This window comes from Arachis hypogaea, chromosome 13 (assembly GCF_003086295.3).
Source record: "Arachis hypogaea cultivar Tifrunner chromosome 13, arahy.Tifrunner.gnm2.J5K5, whole genome shotgun sequence".
Classification (NCBI taxonomy): domain Eukaryota; kingdom Viridiplantae; phylum Streptophyta; class Magnoliopsida; order Fabales; family Fabaceae; genus Arachis; species Arachis hypogaea.
Genome location: NC_092048.1, coordinates 143622646 through 143639547, shown reverse-complemented (window position 1 = coordinate 143639547; position 16902 = coordinate 143622646). Strand labels below are relative to the sequence as shown.

The window sequence follows — 16902 nt, the reverse complement described above, 5'->3', positions numbered from 1 at the left end:
TTTTTTATGTTATAGAGAGAGAGAGAAAGCAGTGTGTTGATTATGGTCATCAATGCAAGCCCAGGCTTTTTGTTTCTCTCTCCAGCTCTGAAGCAGAAAATTAATTAGGAGGATTTGTTTCTTTGCAAAGGTATGATTGTTGTGGATGGAGGAGGAGGATGAGATCCAACCACAGGCGTGTAAGTTCCCCAGGCTCGCTAATGCAGGACGACCCCACCAACAACGCCAAGATAGAGCAGCCTGCACCATTCCTCCAGGATCATAAGGGTTTCTAGAGCTTCCGGCGGCAAAGATCGCCATGCAAGGTAATGACCTCTAAGGGCCTCAGAGACAGAAGGGTCAGGCTCTCCGTCACCACCGCCATTCAGTTTTACGACCTCCAAGACCGATTGGGCTATGACAGCCCAGCAAGGCCGTGGAGTGGCTCATCAAGTCTGCTCAAGACGCCATTGCCGAGCTTCCATCCTTGAACACCACCTTCCCTGAAACCCCGAACAACCGAGCGACGAGAAGAGGGCGGTGCAGGCGCCGACGATGCGGACATAGAGATAGAGGAGCAGCAGAAGCAGAAGCAGAACAGCCAGAATATTCACTTTCGAAGTCGGCTTGCAGCAGCACCTCAGAGACGAGCAAGGGGTCCGGGTTGTCCTGTCTCGGTCGGATATCGCGTGAAAGCGAGGGAGAGGGCAAGGGAGAGAGCGGCCAAGGAGAAGAAGAAAGACAAGTGCAACAACAATAACAATATCAGCATCAGAATAGCCTTGTTCATCATCAGCAACATCAGGCAGCAGCAGCATCACAACATGAACCCAATTTCTCCCTTCGTTTACTGAGCTACCACAGGTGGCATCACCACTGCGGTTCCAACAACAACTAGTCCTACTTCTGATGAGCCTGCTGCTGCTCTCTTCCACAAAGCGGCAAGGCAACAACAACAGCAGCAGCAGCAGCAGCAATGGGCTCAGCACCCATGGATTACTTCAACAGTCTGAGCCCCTTCATTCAAACACCAACACAACACCAGATCCTACCCTAGTGAGGCCATATCCTTTAATAATGATCAGCAGCAGCAGCAGCAGCAGCACCACTATCCTTCATCCCTGATCAGTTCATGCCAGCTGTGTTACATCCTCTCACTCCATAACCTCATCACAGTGCTGCGACACTGATTACAACTCAACTTCACGATTTCTCCGGTCTGTATTGCTGCTTCTGCCTCTGGCCTGCTGCTTACACAACAATAGGGGGACCCTCAGTCCAATTCTCCGTCACATTCTTGCCTCACCTCCAGAGTTCTCGCTGCCTATGGACGGATCCACTGTTCCTTCTCATTGGAGCTGCCGCACCCACCGCTGCTCCGCCTCCTGCCATCGACAACCACCAACACCATCAGTCTCATCACCCGCATTTGATGGCGCTGCACCTCTACTACGGCGATGGAACCGCCATTCCGACCACAAGGGCAAATCCAAGAACTCATGACTTCCGGCCACTACCTGGTAATCTTTTATATTTTGCTTTTCTTTCTCTCTCATTTGATGCATTGGGCGGGGATGCACTCTCATTTTTCTTGTTTGATCTGTTGACCATTTCTTTCAATGCTAAACCTAGCTTGTTACCTAGTAGTAGTAGAACAACATGTCATTTAATTAAAAATTAAATATATGAAACAAAAAGCAGGGTTGTCTTTTTATGACGTGTAAATGGAAATATAGTATTTCATAGAAGAATGCACAAGAAATTTGAAAAATAGGTGTGATTGTGAGTTTCTCGGTAACGATAAAGTAATTAGTAAATTACTATGATGATGGCATGGGATGGTGTGAATGTGAATCGGCTGGTTGTCTCCCTCTTCACTAGCATGGTAGCATTTTCTTGGTAAGCTTTTCTTTTCATTCACATCAACAAACCCATGTGTTACTCATCCACTGGGGGCTATATGCTAATCTTACTACTAATTTATTTTCCAATCATTCAATGCTCCCACCTCAATCTCTATTTCATTCATCTCTTCTAAGTTCCATGCACGTTGCTCTAAATTTTACACAATCTTACCGCTCCTCCAATCTAGTTTACTCGCCATTGTTTCAAGGAAAAAAAAATACAACTAAATTCGTTACTGATTAAAATATATTTTGTAATATAAAACATATATTCAAAATGAATTAAAAAGTACATGAATTTATATACAAATATGTGGTACTTGATTTTTTGTTACCACATTTTACTTTTGGGGAAAAAAAAGGAAAGACATTCATTAGCTTAATTATTCTTCTTTCTTTCTTTCTTTCTTTTTTTCTTCATTATTATATAAAGAAAGTGTGTTATATTTTCTGAATGGAACTTTTATAAGATTCGCATCAAGTCGTTGAATTGCTGGCTACCTTAGCTTGTCAATGTAGGTAGGCTTTAAAAAAATATAAATTAATTTGCATTTTTGTCTAGTAAGTTTAGTTATTTAATTTCCAAGAATTAACATTTTAAAACTATATATTTTTTTATATTTAATTTGAATGCTAATGCTTTATTTATTTATTAATTTAGGATTAGGTAGGTTTTCTATTTATATATGAACTTAATACTAATATTAAATATGCGGAAGGTAATGGAGTTAAGCGACGAAACCTAGCTAATAGAATATTAGAATAAGACATGGTTGTTATCATTGTTGTATCTATGTAGTTATTGAGTCATGTTAAGATTTATCAACCTTTAAACAGTGTATTTATGTATCAATTATTGACTAAGTATCTAAGAGATAATTTAATATCTCAGTATATATTAATTAAAAAGGTCCTGGGGTTATTATTATGCTATTATAATATATTCTAATTTCCTATAGAATGGTTAACATTGGGGAGAAATAAGGTCATTTTAACGAATAGCTTGATTGATAAATTATTCCTATTCTTTAAAATTGGACTGTGCATTAATAGTAGAGTTCATGTTCACAATATACTTAAACTTTATCAGGCTATGACAGGCACATTGGAGACCATACTAGGGAACATATAATATGATTTATTGATTATTAACGACAAGTCTTGAATAAAATGTACAAGGTAGCAATGAATAATGTCTGTGCAATATTTCAAGAAGAACAGAAGATTATCGTTCCTTATACGGTCCAAATTGGCATTGGTAAGGTGTTTAACAAATTAATAACTTGGATATCTTGAGAAGGCAGGATTGGAAGTAGTGTTACTGGAAAGGGTTTTTTTTTTTTTTGGCAGTATCAAGGTTCTAAATTTATTAGTATCTCCAACAAGAATAAAAAGTAAGTAAAGTAATTAAATTATATTGGCAACTTGGCTCTTTTAGAAGGCAAAAAGGCTTACTAAGTAATACTAAATGTTAAAGTCCGGAACTATGAACGTTGTTGTAGACATACATTATATAAGTAATACTAAATAAAAAAGTAAGTAGAATTTTAAGCCTCTATGCAGTTCACATTTTCTTTTTAAAGACTTTAATTGGTTTTAGTTCTCAATATTTCTATTTCTCATTTAAGAAATTGATTAAAATAATATTTGTTTTTCCCAAAACTTACTTTTTCTTTATTCACTTTTTACTTTGCAAAACTTGTAAAATAGAAAACACAAACTCGAAACAAAATAGGCTCTTATTTTTCTTCCCAAGTAGCAAGATCATTATTAACCATGAAAAAGAATGTAAGAATAATTTTGTTAAATACAATCAAATGTTTAACATTTAGTCTTATGTAGTGTTTTTCTCAATTCACAAGCCTATTTTTATGGAAGTAATATTAGCCGGCAGCTTACATAAGTGTATGTTTAGTTCTTCATAGAGGTTGCAAATAGTCTGAGAGACTAGTTAAGTAAAGTGAAATGATAAGCTCAAAGCTAGAAACACTAGATCTTCATTGTATTAGAGAAAAAGGAGTCCTCTTGACGTGGTACATAACTATGTATAGACTTGTAGCTTATTGGATAGCACTGATCTTCATCATATGCTAAGCATTCTAAAACATAGCCTAATGGAAAAGGAGGAAAGAAAAGATTGCCCGTGGTTTATAATTTTATTTTTTTTGTTGTGAAAGTCTTACTTTATCTACCAATCTATGTTTGTAGGGCTTCAGTTTGGAGATATTATATTCACAAGTTTTGTTTGTAGACCCATGTGCAGATGGCAAATGCCTTGTTATTTAGCTGTGATTTCTAGTTCTTGGCAATCCTCTTATGCATGTTTGATTTTATCTGTCACTCTATCTGGTTGACAATTAATCTTCATTCGTCTCCAATTTCTGATATTTTTAGGACATGGTGGTGATATTTCTTTGTTCTTTTTAATTTGTTTATTGGTTAGAAAGAAAAAAAAGTTTTGCTTATTATTCTCTTCTTGAAGGTGTTATATGTGAAAATGACTAATGTGATTATGTGAAAGCAAAACTTTGCTTTACCAGGTCCTTAAGCAATATTTTGTTGAACATTTATGACTGTGATTTTTGTTTTACATTATCAGAATACTAGCCAGAGGGTACTAATCTAAATGGCAAATTTCTGGTCTTTTGAAGATTTTTCAACACATATATTATCCATTTGCTGCATAACACAATGTAATTTGAGAACTTGTTTTGAAGTTCTGAAATCGTTACAAGAGGTGTGCATGTAATGCAGATTTTCAAGACAATCTTCTCATTTGACTACATTTTCTGTAGACACTAGTGTCACACTGCACCCGTAGCTTGGATTAGACCAAATTGACTATTTTGACTATTTTCTCTTCCAAATTTTCTACAGCAATTGCAGGCGGGCCTAAGCATCTTGGAAGTGCCCATGCTATTACATAATTATCAGTATTTAACGTATTTTGTTTCTTTAATGTAGGACTCGGAAGGTCGAGTACGAGGAGCAAGGCGTGCGTGGCTCAGAGCCTGGCTTCACCAAAATGGATGATGATGAATTGATGATGATACAATGTTGGCATCATCATGTGTTGGGGTTTCTTGTGTTGGATCATTTTGAAGTCATTCAATTACATTCAGTATTCGGATATAATATATATATAAATTGGTCTATGTGTGTAACATCATTGTGTGTTTAAGAAACTTGTTGACTGGAGTTATTCTTTTGCTATCTCCTGCAATTATTTAAAATGAAAAAGATATAGCAACCAGATTATCCTCCTAGAAGAGAATATCTTGTTCTGAGATTTGCAACTCACAGGACAGACAACATAACATATTAGAGTATAACTGAAACGGCGATACACTGTTTTATATTTGTGATTTTTCAACAATATCACAAAACTAATAAATTATGGCATTGTTGTCAAGAAACTAATCTCGATTATTGAATAGTGTGAGGATATTACAAATATAAAAGGGTGCTCTAATGATTCAACCGTACAAGAGTCGACCGCAACGATCGCATGCACGGGAATGGGAGGCAACTTGAGAAGCATCATGTTTTGGCTTCGTCTTTTGAAGCTTGGGTAAATCAATTTCCAAGACATCAGCCAGGGCCTTAGAACCTTGTTGTATCTCATCCCAACTGCAAAACATTTACTTTTATCATTTTATGTCAAATCTTTTAGAAAGCCATTTGTTCAAACCGTACTGCATTTGCTTACCTGATGCAAAGTGGAGGCGTAAAGCGGATAATTGTATCGTGTGTCGGCTTTGCAAGAACTCCTCTATCCTTCAGCTTTTCGCACAAATCATAGGCTGATACAGGGGACAAGCTCTTGCTGTTAAGCTCCACCGCGCCGAACAATCCTCGTCCGCGAACCTCCTTCACATACTTCGGGTATTGTTGCTGAATCTTGTGCAGCTCACGGCCGAGCTCCTTTCCCAGTTGCTCAGATCTGTTAATAGCATATGCAAGATAAAATAAAGGAACAACTAACAACTACAAGATTATAATTGAAATACCTTTCGACAAGCCTCTCCTCTTTGATCACATTTAGTGCCGCAATTGCAACTGCACTGGCCAATGGATTCCCGCCAAAGGTACTGTAATCAATAATATACAAACAAGTTCAGCATTCTTCCCTTGTTTAAATAAACAAATTTGCTTTCATTTCAATAAAACTTCAGACAACATTCACAACTATCGGCAAGAAAATGTAAATAAAGGAATCATAATAAGGACCATTTATAAAAAGCATTTGTATTATAAAATCAAACCTTCCATGCTCTCCTGGTTTTATACAAAGCATTACATCCTTGTCTGCAAGAACTGCACTCACAGGAAAAACTCCTCCACCCAATGCTTTCCCTAGTATCTGAGTAGAAAGACAGAATAAGGTTCAACTCATAGTGCTGGGAAAGAATAAAAAGATATACAATTCACAAGGTTAAGCTGATTTCTAATTTCTAACCACAACATCTGGGCGAACTTCTTCCCAGTCACAAGCCAGCATCTTCCCTGTTCTTGCTAACCCAGTTTGTATTTCGTCTGCAATCATCAGCACATTATATCTGCTGCAAAGATCTCTAACAGCTTTCAAATAGCCATCCGGAGGAATGATTACCTTCAAATAAATAATAAAAACATATCAAAAGATGCAACTGAGATATGTACTTTCAGAAATCAGAACATAATAAAATGTGAATATTCAACCGAATGTCATCGCTCTTGACCAAAATGAAATCTATAAGCACACTTTTATCTTTTTTCTTAGCCAAAGAATTTGAAGAAGCAACAAGGATTTCCCACTCTATGTAAACATAATATAAAACAATCAAACGGTGAGACCGGAAATAACACCATCAAATTATAACATCAGGGTATAATGTATATAGCAACTTCTTTAGCATCTCAATTTTCAATTCAACCAACAAGGTGAGTGTTGCCAAGCAGATTAAGTGTTCTCAAAAGATCATACCCCAGCTTCACCCTGGATGGGTTCCAAAAGAAAGCCAGCTATGTGTTCTCCTTTTTCTGAATTTTTTCAGAGAAAAAAAAAAATCAAAGATCAGTCAATTTAAACTAAAATATAGTGATGAAAATGTAAAGCAAAGTATGGGGGCACTAAGAACCTTTAAAAATTCTTTCAAGGGCTTCTACATCACCAAAATCAACTTTAAGATGGCCAGGCAATAAAGGACCAAAACCCCGGGTAGCTTCATTGTCACAACTCATAGATATAACAGCTAGTGTACGGCCATGGAAGCAGCCACAACATGACACAATAATAGCCTGCCACAAGTATCCGTGAACATAAATAGACAAACACCAGGAAAATTCAAATCTGCATCTCATAAACAGAAAAGAAGATGCTATATTTTGAAGAGTAGACTTCATTTTATCTTTGTAGAAGAGGAGTACCAGTACATCTTACATGCATTTAGTTTCCAAAATATTTATTGAGAACATATGTCAAAACAGATTCTTCAGGCCATAACTAAAGCGTTTCTCCCTTTAGTTTTGCAAATACTATTAATATCCACAGAGAAAAGGGGGTTGGGGGAGGAAAATAAAGTCATAAAGTATTGTGGATTTCAGCTTAGGATGTCATGAGATATTCATTGTGTACTAGAACACAGTCCCACACTAAGCAAACATTCACTTCAACCCCATAACCTTGGAAAATGTAAAACATTAAGATATGACTACTGTTAAGATGATCTCATTGTTATACCTCATCTTTGGGAATTCTTTTCTTTTCATAACCCCACTTTCTTGCTAATTTCAGAGCTGTTTCCACTCCTTCAGCACCAGTATTCATGGGAAGAACCATATCATAACCAAGCATACTTGTCAAATGCTCAGCAAATGGTGGAAACCGATCATTGTAAAAGGCTCGAGAGCTCAGGGTCAGCTTTTCTGCCTGCTCTGTTAAGGCTTTCAGAATTTTAGGATGGCAATGTCCCTAAGGAAAAGACAGGCGCTTCAATAATTAGAAATTAACTTCTATAACTCAATGAATCAAAATTTGAGATCTATAGCTTAGGGAATAACCATGAGACAAGCATGTTACCTGATTAACAGCAGAATAAGCAGATAAGAAATCAAGATATTTGTTTCCCTCTGGATCCACACAGCAGCTCCCTTTGCTTGAGAAAACACAATGGGAATTGGATGGTAACTGCATTTGAATCAGAAAAGATCATTTCAATTATCAACCTAAAATAATTAGTTAAGTTAAACTCGTTAACAATTAATATAAATAAATAAAAAAAAAGGAGTCTCAAAACCAAAGCAAATCCCATCATCCTTCTCTTTGTAAAAATAAAAATAAAATGCTCAATAGTGATAAACTCAGATCAAATGACACTCGAATGTATTTGAAATAAATTCATAGTCTCTACTGAAGTGATAGACTGCTCAGCAGACAAAGAGGTATTATTACTCGCAATTAATCCCTTTTTCATTTTCTGAGTAGAATTGAGGATCAAAGAGAAACACATAAAGAAAAGAATAGTGTTTGGGAGAGGAGGTTACTTGTGGGCACTGTACTGATATTCCTTATCAATGAGTTGCTGAGAAGAGGAAGAAGAAGCATGGCCCTGAAGAGCAACACCGAATCGTCTGCTTCCGCCGCAAACCCTTTGCAGCAAACACTGGACTGGTCTCCTCGCAGCCATGGAAGATTCAATAAGCTAACACCAAAACCTTTACTTAGGATTTTGGCAACTGTCTCTGTCACTCACTCGTCTTATAAAGGGTTTTTATTTTTTTATTTTTTCTGACACTGGAATTGCAAGAATTATTACACCGTTCTTTTTCATGCTTTTGCAAGTTGTAACAAACAAAAATGAATTAATAATTCATTTAAGAATTTTAATTTTCATATTTATTTTATTTATAAATGATTAAAAGAAAACTGATTTTTAAATTGATTTTTACAATAATCATACTTAACATTTAAAATATCAAAAATACTTTTTATTTATAACTGAGTGTTTAACAACAGTAGCTTTTATCAAGGATGAAATTATAAAAGAAGAGAATTTAACTTATTTAAAAGTTATTTAAAACTAAATAATTTAATTTAAATTTACTAATATATAAAAGATATTGTGAGCAATAAAATCAAATTTTAAATAAAAATAATTTTTTTAATAGAATAATTTTTGGCTAAAATTTTTTTATTATGGATGAAGTCATTGTGTAATTCGACTATGTTGGCTTTGTATGTATTTTTTTGGGTATGGAAATAAATAATTGGACCCTCCGATTACTTTGTATGAGATTTTTAAAATTTTTTTAATATAAAGTTGGAGGGTTTATTTTTTTGTTGTAATTTTTTTTTTTGAGATTTACAGTTCACAAATTATACCCCTTATTTGTATACTTTAAATTTTTTTTATTTTTTAAACGTAAATCAGAGGGTTTAAATACAAAAATCAAATGGTTCAATTTTTGTACCTCCTAAAATTTAGACGGTCAGATTTCTACTCTCTAAATTAAATCGTCTCATATTTAAAAAAAATACCATAACAGTCTATAATTTAAAAAAATACTATTGTTAATCCAATATCAAAAAGAAAAAGCTATAGTTTTTTTCTCACGCGAAAAAAACTGTTAAACCTACCTTAACTAACCCGACATTCTTGTTACTTGTTCGTTTTATGAGTTTAATTCTTATGAATGTCATATAATTTCATGCTTATGTTTGATAAATGAGAGTAGTTTATTATACTGGGTATTAATTCATCTTTTTATTATTTAAATATGTATTATAAATTTATAATAACGAATATAGAATTAGTTATATCATAATTATCACTTGTATTAGATTTTATGATTATTTTGAGTTTATACTAATAAATAATATCCAAACGCTAGTGATTGAGAAAAAGAAAACTCTTATATGTTGCAATACACTTTGTTTTCTTTTTTTATGAAAAAGGAAAATGGATGAGATTCTGTTTTTCTAATTTAAAAAATATAATATTATTTAAAAAATAATAATATCCCTTTATTCTGATAATATCTTTTCAATAAATTGGTAGAAACATACAAGATAAAAGAATTAGGTGAAGGGTGGTTTTATTTCTCTATTATTCAAGTCATTCAACAACACTTTTTTCAACCTTCTTTTTTCAATATTAGGCTATTTGGAGTGAATTTTCCAGAAATCATCCAAATTATATGTTATATACTATTATAAAACTTTAAAAAATATTAATATTTTATCTTTTATAATTAAAAAAACTTATTTTTATAAAACAATAATATTTTATGCTACTAAAATATTAAAATCATCAAATATTTTCGTATTTCACGTTAAATTCACTCATATGTAAACAAATGAGCCCACTTTTCCACCTTGTATGTCAGAAAAATATGAATATAAAATTTTAGAATATTTAACAATATAAATAGCATAACTTGTTCTGGACCCAGGCTGATATTGGCTGGATATAAAGCTGAAATATTTTCATGGTTTTGAAATGTGAAGAGCACCAGGGGGAAAACGGCGAGTTGGGACTTGGGAGCGATTGTGTTGAGCGATTTCTCTTTTTGCTAAAATAAATATTATTATATGCAATTATGAAAGGACAAATTATACAGTCCCATTCCGCATCACATTGCGTGTACGAATAAATCATATCATATGCGATGGTGATAAGCTAAAACTATAGTGGGGTCTACACTCCATCCCCCCAAGATAAGTACAAATAAGTAAATAACTGAATAATGACGTTCAAGTTGAAATCATAATCTTTTGGGGGAACCAACATTAGTGGCCTTATCACTGCAAAAGTTTATTACAATTGGGAGGGCTCAAACCAAACCAAACCACTAATACTTTGTTACATATGAATATATGATATAACTACAAATCATATCATACACACATTGATGTACAAATAGTACGTAACAAGTGCAATTTTAACCTCAATTCACCTGCATGACCTTATCAAATTACCAAGGACCCGAAACCTAAACTACACCTACAGTGATGAGAATGATGACGCCATAATCAAAGCTTGTCTCGGAAGAATGGACGTTAATGCATACACACACACACACACAGGGGGGGGCTAAACTGTTAGAAAACTTAACTAAGTGAGATTTTAATCCATGTGTATAGCAGAATATCCTTTTAAATAACTAGAAATATTTAGAGAGCAATTATGCAGAGATAAGTGAAAGTGAGTAATGCTATACAAGACTAACGGGAAATGGAGAATATTTCTGATTCCCAAATTCCTGGGAAGGCAAAACACGAAAATCATCCCTGACAAGTACCAGGCGATATAGCATATAATAGAAAGAAAGGAGATTCATTACGCTTAAAGAGAGAAGAGATGAGATAGTTATGAGCGTGCTGATGCTACAACATCTGGATTAGATAATGTTTTTCAATAGAATAAGGAAATGTTGCTGGAACTATGATGATTTAAATTTTAATCTTGCTGCATCCTATGAATAGTCATATTGGTCAGACAGCAATAGTTGAATAAAAACACAACTATTGCCTACAAACTTTTTATTCGGCTGGATCACTAATTATACAGGATACCAGAAATCAATTGCTTATAATCCATATTCATTTTTTGAGAATCAGACGAAGCTGCATTATGCGAGAAGACTTTATTCCAAAGCCAATGGACCTTGAAACCAGGGCAAAGCCATCGCAATGCCACACTCAAAGGGCATGAGGAGATTCAGTGGTCTTGCTAACGGAAAAGGTAGCAGCAAACAACTACTCCCTTGCGAGTGGCACAAGCCATAACAAGTGAAAAGCATACACAGGAACTTACAAAATAATTTTGATTCATAATTATGAGTATTGAGTAGTGCTACATTGGATAAGGCGAGGAGATGAAGGAACACTCATCCAACCGAAGTCAATAACAATGCAGACAGATGATCCTTTTCTTTCTTCTACTTTTTAAGACATATGGACCCATATGACCTTGGTATTTTACCTTATCTTGTTTCAACATATATCTATTGTTAAAAAGAATTGGGCGGCTATCGTTTCCTAGGTATATAATTTAGCGCATTTGATGTTATAATAAGGAGATGGTCATATATAGTTGAAAAATGCCTTCATAACCATGGATGGCAGGATTACAGGATAAGGAATTTGATTAACGGGGAAGAAAATGATGCAGAATTTTCTGAAATCCTTCAAATTCATGAGGCAACTTGAGAGCTTTCAACCAACTAGCACAAGCAACGATAACAAATGAGTGTGATAGAGACTCAGTCTCATTTGCATCATTGGGGAAGATACTTTTCTATTAGCGGGGGAGAGACAGGGTGAACCACATAAACATCACCACCTCTTTATGGTTCCTCTGAAATTAATTTGAGGAAATAGCGATGACTCCATGCTAGCAAACGACAGTACCAAACGGACATGGAGATCCTAGATTTCTAAGAGAAAACATAGTAATGAGAGTAGCTTAAGAAAAAAGGAGGAGCTATCGTTCCTACATATAAAAACCATGAATGGATCCTCCGGCACAATCTTGCAAGCTGCTGTTATGGAAGAACTTGAATCCAGATGAAGAACCAGAGAATATTCTCTCTACAGGACCAACCTAATGAAACTATGGACAGGACAAAGACATGCTTCAATAATTAAACTTTTCACCTTCGAAAACCCCGAGAAAGAAACTCAATAATTCAGGTGGCCATTATGAAAGCCTGGATCAAGTTTTCAGCTGCGCACTTCTGTTCAGGTGTGCCAGATATTACGGCAATACGATCACCCCAGGCAGACTTGGAGTCACAGATTTCTATCATTGCTCCTGAAATCTGGGGCCAAACAAGACATTAAGCAAAGCAAATTTCACAGTTAGCTTCGAAAGCCAACAATAAAACACAATATTCTCAGATAAATATACTTTCTATATAAAGTGTGAATGAACAAACCTTCCTGATATTGGCTATATTTGCCCCTCCTTTACCCAAAACCTTACTAACAGCACTAGCAGGAATCAACATATCCAAAGTTGATGGAGGAGGCAGACTGTACAGAATAAAAATACAGAAGCATAAGTCCAATAACAAGAAACATCAACAAATTTAATATAATGTTACAAAAAAGGCGGAAAAGAGAATAAGTATAAGTGGAAGTGCAATAGAGTTGCTTTCACTTTGGCTTGAAAATGTTTAAGCCCATTGGCCAAAATAAGCATTTTTCAGATAAAGGTTTCCAAACATAAATCACATCACTCTAAACCTGCGTATAAGTGTATAACCAAAATCAAGTACCCCAGAATCAACTTAGCAAACTCTAATCCAGACACACTAAATCATAAGTAAAGAATTCATATAATTTTATAACAATATATACCAACCCTCCATACAGCTTGCTGGCGTACGGGGGCATCGATCCATAGGCATTCTCTGCCATCTATTACATAGAATCAAACAAGACAAGATCAGTGACAAATAATTGGAAACTGAAAAAAAAAAGTGAGATACGTGATATGTAAGCAAAAGAAGGCAGAAAACAAAGACAAATGCAGTATATTAACACTTTGAAGGTTTGGAGTTTGGACTACAAAGATGCTCCATGCAAACCCAGGGGAGAGGGGTTTACTGAGTTATATAAAAGGAACATCTCTAAGGAATTATCCTCATAATACTCCTGTCCCCTCCATGCAACATGAGCATTGGCAAGAAAAAATGAGACATACCGACAAAGATCCATATCCATACAGGCTGCTTGAAGAAAACATTCCAAGGCCAGTTTCACTTTCAGTCCTCTGATCATAAGCCAATGGTGTGGCAACAGGAGGGACTGGAGGTAGGACAGATGGCACTGAAAGTCCAGCACCACCAGAGTACATGGATTCAGCACCAACAGAGGGATTGTGGCCATTGTCTCTTTCTCTCAACACATCTTCTCTCAGTCTTAAGATAATCTGGATTAGCGCATCTCTCACACAGTCAACTATGCCTCCCACCTAAATTCAAAACAACATCGAATAATATGAAATGAATATGCAAATTTAAGCATCAAGGAAAGTAATAATGAAGCAAAGAAGCCAAACCTCAACAAGTTCATCGTTCACATCTGCACATTTTGGTTTATCACCTTTAGAAATTCGAATATCTGCTTTAGTTCTCTTCCGAATTTCATTAATAATCGAACCACTTTTCCCAATGATACAACCTATTACTTTGGATGGAACTAGAAGCCGAATTGAAACCGTGTTATCATCTTCATCGTTTATCTTCCCTTGCATCAATAGAACAGCTTCAACTGCCATAGACTTCAGATCACTTGGTGACTACAAGATACACATCCAAGTGATTAGTTTCCATTTTAACATAAAATAGAAGTATGCAATCAATTATTAATAGAGAATATATATATATATATATATGGTAGACCAAGGACTCCACCAAGTTTAACAATAAACTTTCTTGCATGAACAATTCAACTTTATACAGAAGGTGGAGAATAAGACACAACATGGGTACCTCAATCGTTGTTATAATGATTAAACACTCATCGTGCTTTGCCTTCGAATCATCAACTTCAATACGAGCACCAATCGCTTGCCTCATACTTTTAATTGTACTCCCTCCTTTTCCAATGACTCGCCCAATCTTGTCCGAGGGACACAACATTCTAATGACTAATTCCTCAGAACGAGAAGCACCTACACCAGAAGCTGCTGGAAGAGCCCCAGGAGCGGCTGGAAGGGCGGATGAGTATATAGGCCATGTATTTCCTGCATCAGCATAACCATGTACATCTCGCATGTTTGTAGCACCTAAAATTTGAGGAAGGGATCTAGGTGGGATAATAGGGTCTGAAACTGGATATAGTCCACCAGGTGGATAAATTGGAAGTTCAGAAGGAATAATAATGCTAGGTGGGGCTTCTGGCACAGATGTGTCAAGAGAGATGTCTTCCTTGGGACCGAACTTGTACATAATAGAAGAAACAGCAAATAGGGCCCTTTCCACTGCTGCTGCCTCACCAGTGATCTACACAGAATAGAAGCAAGCATATAGTAAGATGAAAGTTACAAAAATAATTTGTACAACATTCAATTCCACTAATGGTTAAATGACAACTACCTTGAGTTATTATTTCCAGTTTTCCACTATCTTAGAATTAAGAGAAGAAATAATTCCATAAAGTAAATTGTGTTTCAATGGCAAGAGTTTCATGATATTGAATATACTAACCAAAACAAAATTATCAAAATCCATAGCACAGGAGTGTGTCGGGTCAGCCGCATCCTTAGCAACAACTTTGATATTGGCTGTCGTCTTACTCCTCAGCTTCTTAATGGTAGCCCCAGCCTTCCCAATGATATTTGCAGCCTGACTTGATGGCACAAGGAGTTGACACTCCTCCTTAGCCTTTCGCTTTTTCCTCCATTCTCCAATTACAGCAGTGGAATTCGTAATGGCAGCATGAATCTTGAGAAGTGCGTCTTGTGCAGCACACAGAAGCTCCTTACCATTGAACTCATCATCAATCTCAACATCTTCCTTGCCCTTGACATAGCAGTAGATTGTTATAACACGATCCTTGGCACCGGGAAAGGGATCCACAATCTTTATTTTTGCCCTGGTTTCTTGCCTTATTGAATTAATCACTTTTCCATTCTTACCAATAACACTGCCAATAACATCATCTGGGCAGAGTATCCTATAAACAACCAATTCACCGTCTCCCTTTTCAGCATCATCGTTCATTCGTCTCTTCTGATTCCTTCTGTCCCCGTCATGGTCTCTCTGTGAATGATACCGTTTTCCAGTCTCACCCATTCGCGGAAATAACATAACAACTCCTGAAAGCAAAGCAATCCTCATATTGTTTGAAAAAGAATGGAAATCTTTGAACAATTTTAGTCAAGTATAATCAAGCTATTGAAATAGAAGAGAGCTACATTAAGTCCACTGTCTAAGAGAGTTATGAAGATAGGTTGTAGCGGCGAAAACTGGAAACTGCGAAACCAGTGATTTTGGAATATACCTGATTATGACGGCGAGAGAACAAAGAACCAATTTCGTAAAACCCTAACGAGAGAGAGAGAGACAGAGAGAGAGAATTGAGGGAAGGGGAAGGGGAAAGGGAAGGGGAAGGGTTGGGAGACCGCAGTGGAGGATTCTGATTTCTGAGAGCCGTAGGCGGGGTTTCCCTTCTCCACATCCACACTTGATAAATTCGACTTGGATCAACCATGCCCGACCCGTTGCCATCGCTATTCGGGTTTGTTAATACAAAATTTCAAATGCCATTTTTAAAATACTTGTTTCAATAAATAAATAGTAGAATTTATTATTTTTATTCACTAAATAATTAATATTGTTTAAAAGTATATTATTGAACTACTAATATAAAAGTATTAAAAAAATTACATATATTTAATACAAGTTTCATAACTAAAAGTTTGAAAAAAATATTTTTTAAAAAATTTTGTTAGAATTTCATTTTAAGAAGATAGTCTGGTGCAACAAAACACTAAAAAAGTTAAATATCATTCGAGTTTAAACTTAAGCTAATATGTTGATAGTATAGAGATGGTCGATAATAAACTCCTGAATGCTAGTGAAGAATTAAAGATTACGTATAAAGCTTTTTAGCTATCAATACCAAGAGTTTCTATGAAAGATGATGTTTTGTCCTTAAATGCGATAGATGAAAATAGTCCAAATCTGGAGGATCAGTGATATGTAGAAGAAGGTGGCCCTTCTGAAAAGGATAACCCTTTTGACCTGTGCCCGATTATTCCAGTTCTCAAGGAGGAGTTCAACAAATGGTGTAAACCACGAAAAACGGTGTTTACTATCAAGATTCTTCGCAAAAGAGTGTATCAGGTTTCATGGAGTAGCGTCTCAATAGAGATTAGATTAAAAAAGGTAAAATAAATGTTATTGAGATGGATCGTGATTATTTTTTGGTTCATTTTTCATATGAGAAGGATTATTCTAATACTCTGCTTGAAAGACTTTGGATGATTGCCAGATATTATCTTATCGTTCAAAGGTGGAGGCCTTT

General features: G+C 35.5%; 1 protein-coding gene and 1 pseudogene across 3 annotated transcripts; both read right to left on the bottom strand.

The window, feature by feature from the left end:
- Nucleotides 1-5190: 5190 nt before the first annotated feature.
- On the bottom strand, nucleotides 5191-8614 carry LOC112792534 (ornithine aminotransferase, mitochondrial-like; annotated as a pseudogene).
- Nucleotides 8615-11956: 3342 nt separating this feature from the next.
- LOC112792533 (KH domain-containing protein At4g18375) lies at nucleotides 11957-16444 on the bottom strand. 3 transcript variants are annotated; one of them, XR_003197487.3, is made up of 8 exons: nucleotides 15877-16444; nucleotides 15081-15691; nucleotides 14364-14876; nucleotides 13931-14170; nucleotides 13574-13843; nucleotides 13228-13287; nucleotides 12804-12900; nucleotides 11957-12686 (listed from the first exon to the last, which is right to left on the bottom strand). XR_003197487.3 is itself a non-coding variant. In XM_025835804.3 (8 exons), the coding sequence occupies exons 2-8, from the start codon at nucleotides 15681-15683 to the stop codon at nucleotides 12555-12557; spliced, it is 1911 nt and encodes a 636-aa protein (XP_025691589.1). In that variant the 5' UTR covers nucleotides 15684-15691; nucleotides 15877-16444; the 3' UTR covers nucleotides 11957-12554. The 3 variants fall into 3 exon arrangements, 2 of the variants coding, with proteins under 2 accessions (XP_025691589.1, XP_072069046.1); XM_025835804.3 differs by having other exon boundaries at nucleotides 13232-13287; XM_072212945.1 differs by having other exon boundaries at nucleotides 13241-13287.
- Nucleotides 16445-16902: the final 458 nt, after the last annotated feature.

Bases quoted from the DNA above. Each gene is read 5' to 3' on its own strand.
- LOC112792533 (XM_025835804.3), bottom strand. From the start codon at position 15,683: ATGTTATTTCCGCGAATGGGTGAGACTGGAAAACGGTATCATTCACAG. The intron at 14,877-15,080 runs GTTAGTATATTC...TATTCTGTGTAG, and splicing joins ATTTTGATAATTTTGTTTTG to ATCACTGGTGAGGCAGCAGC. The intron at 12,687-12,803 runs GTTTGTTCATTC...GTTTGGCCCCAG, and splicing joins ATATAGCCAATATCAGGAAG to ATTTCAGGAGCAATGATAGA.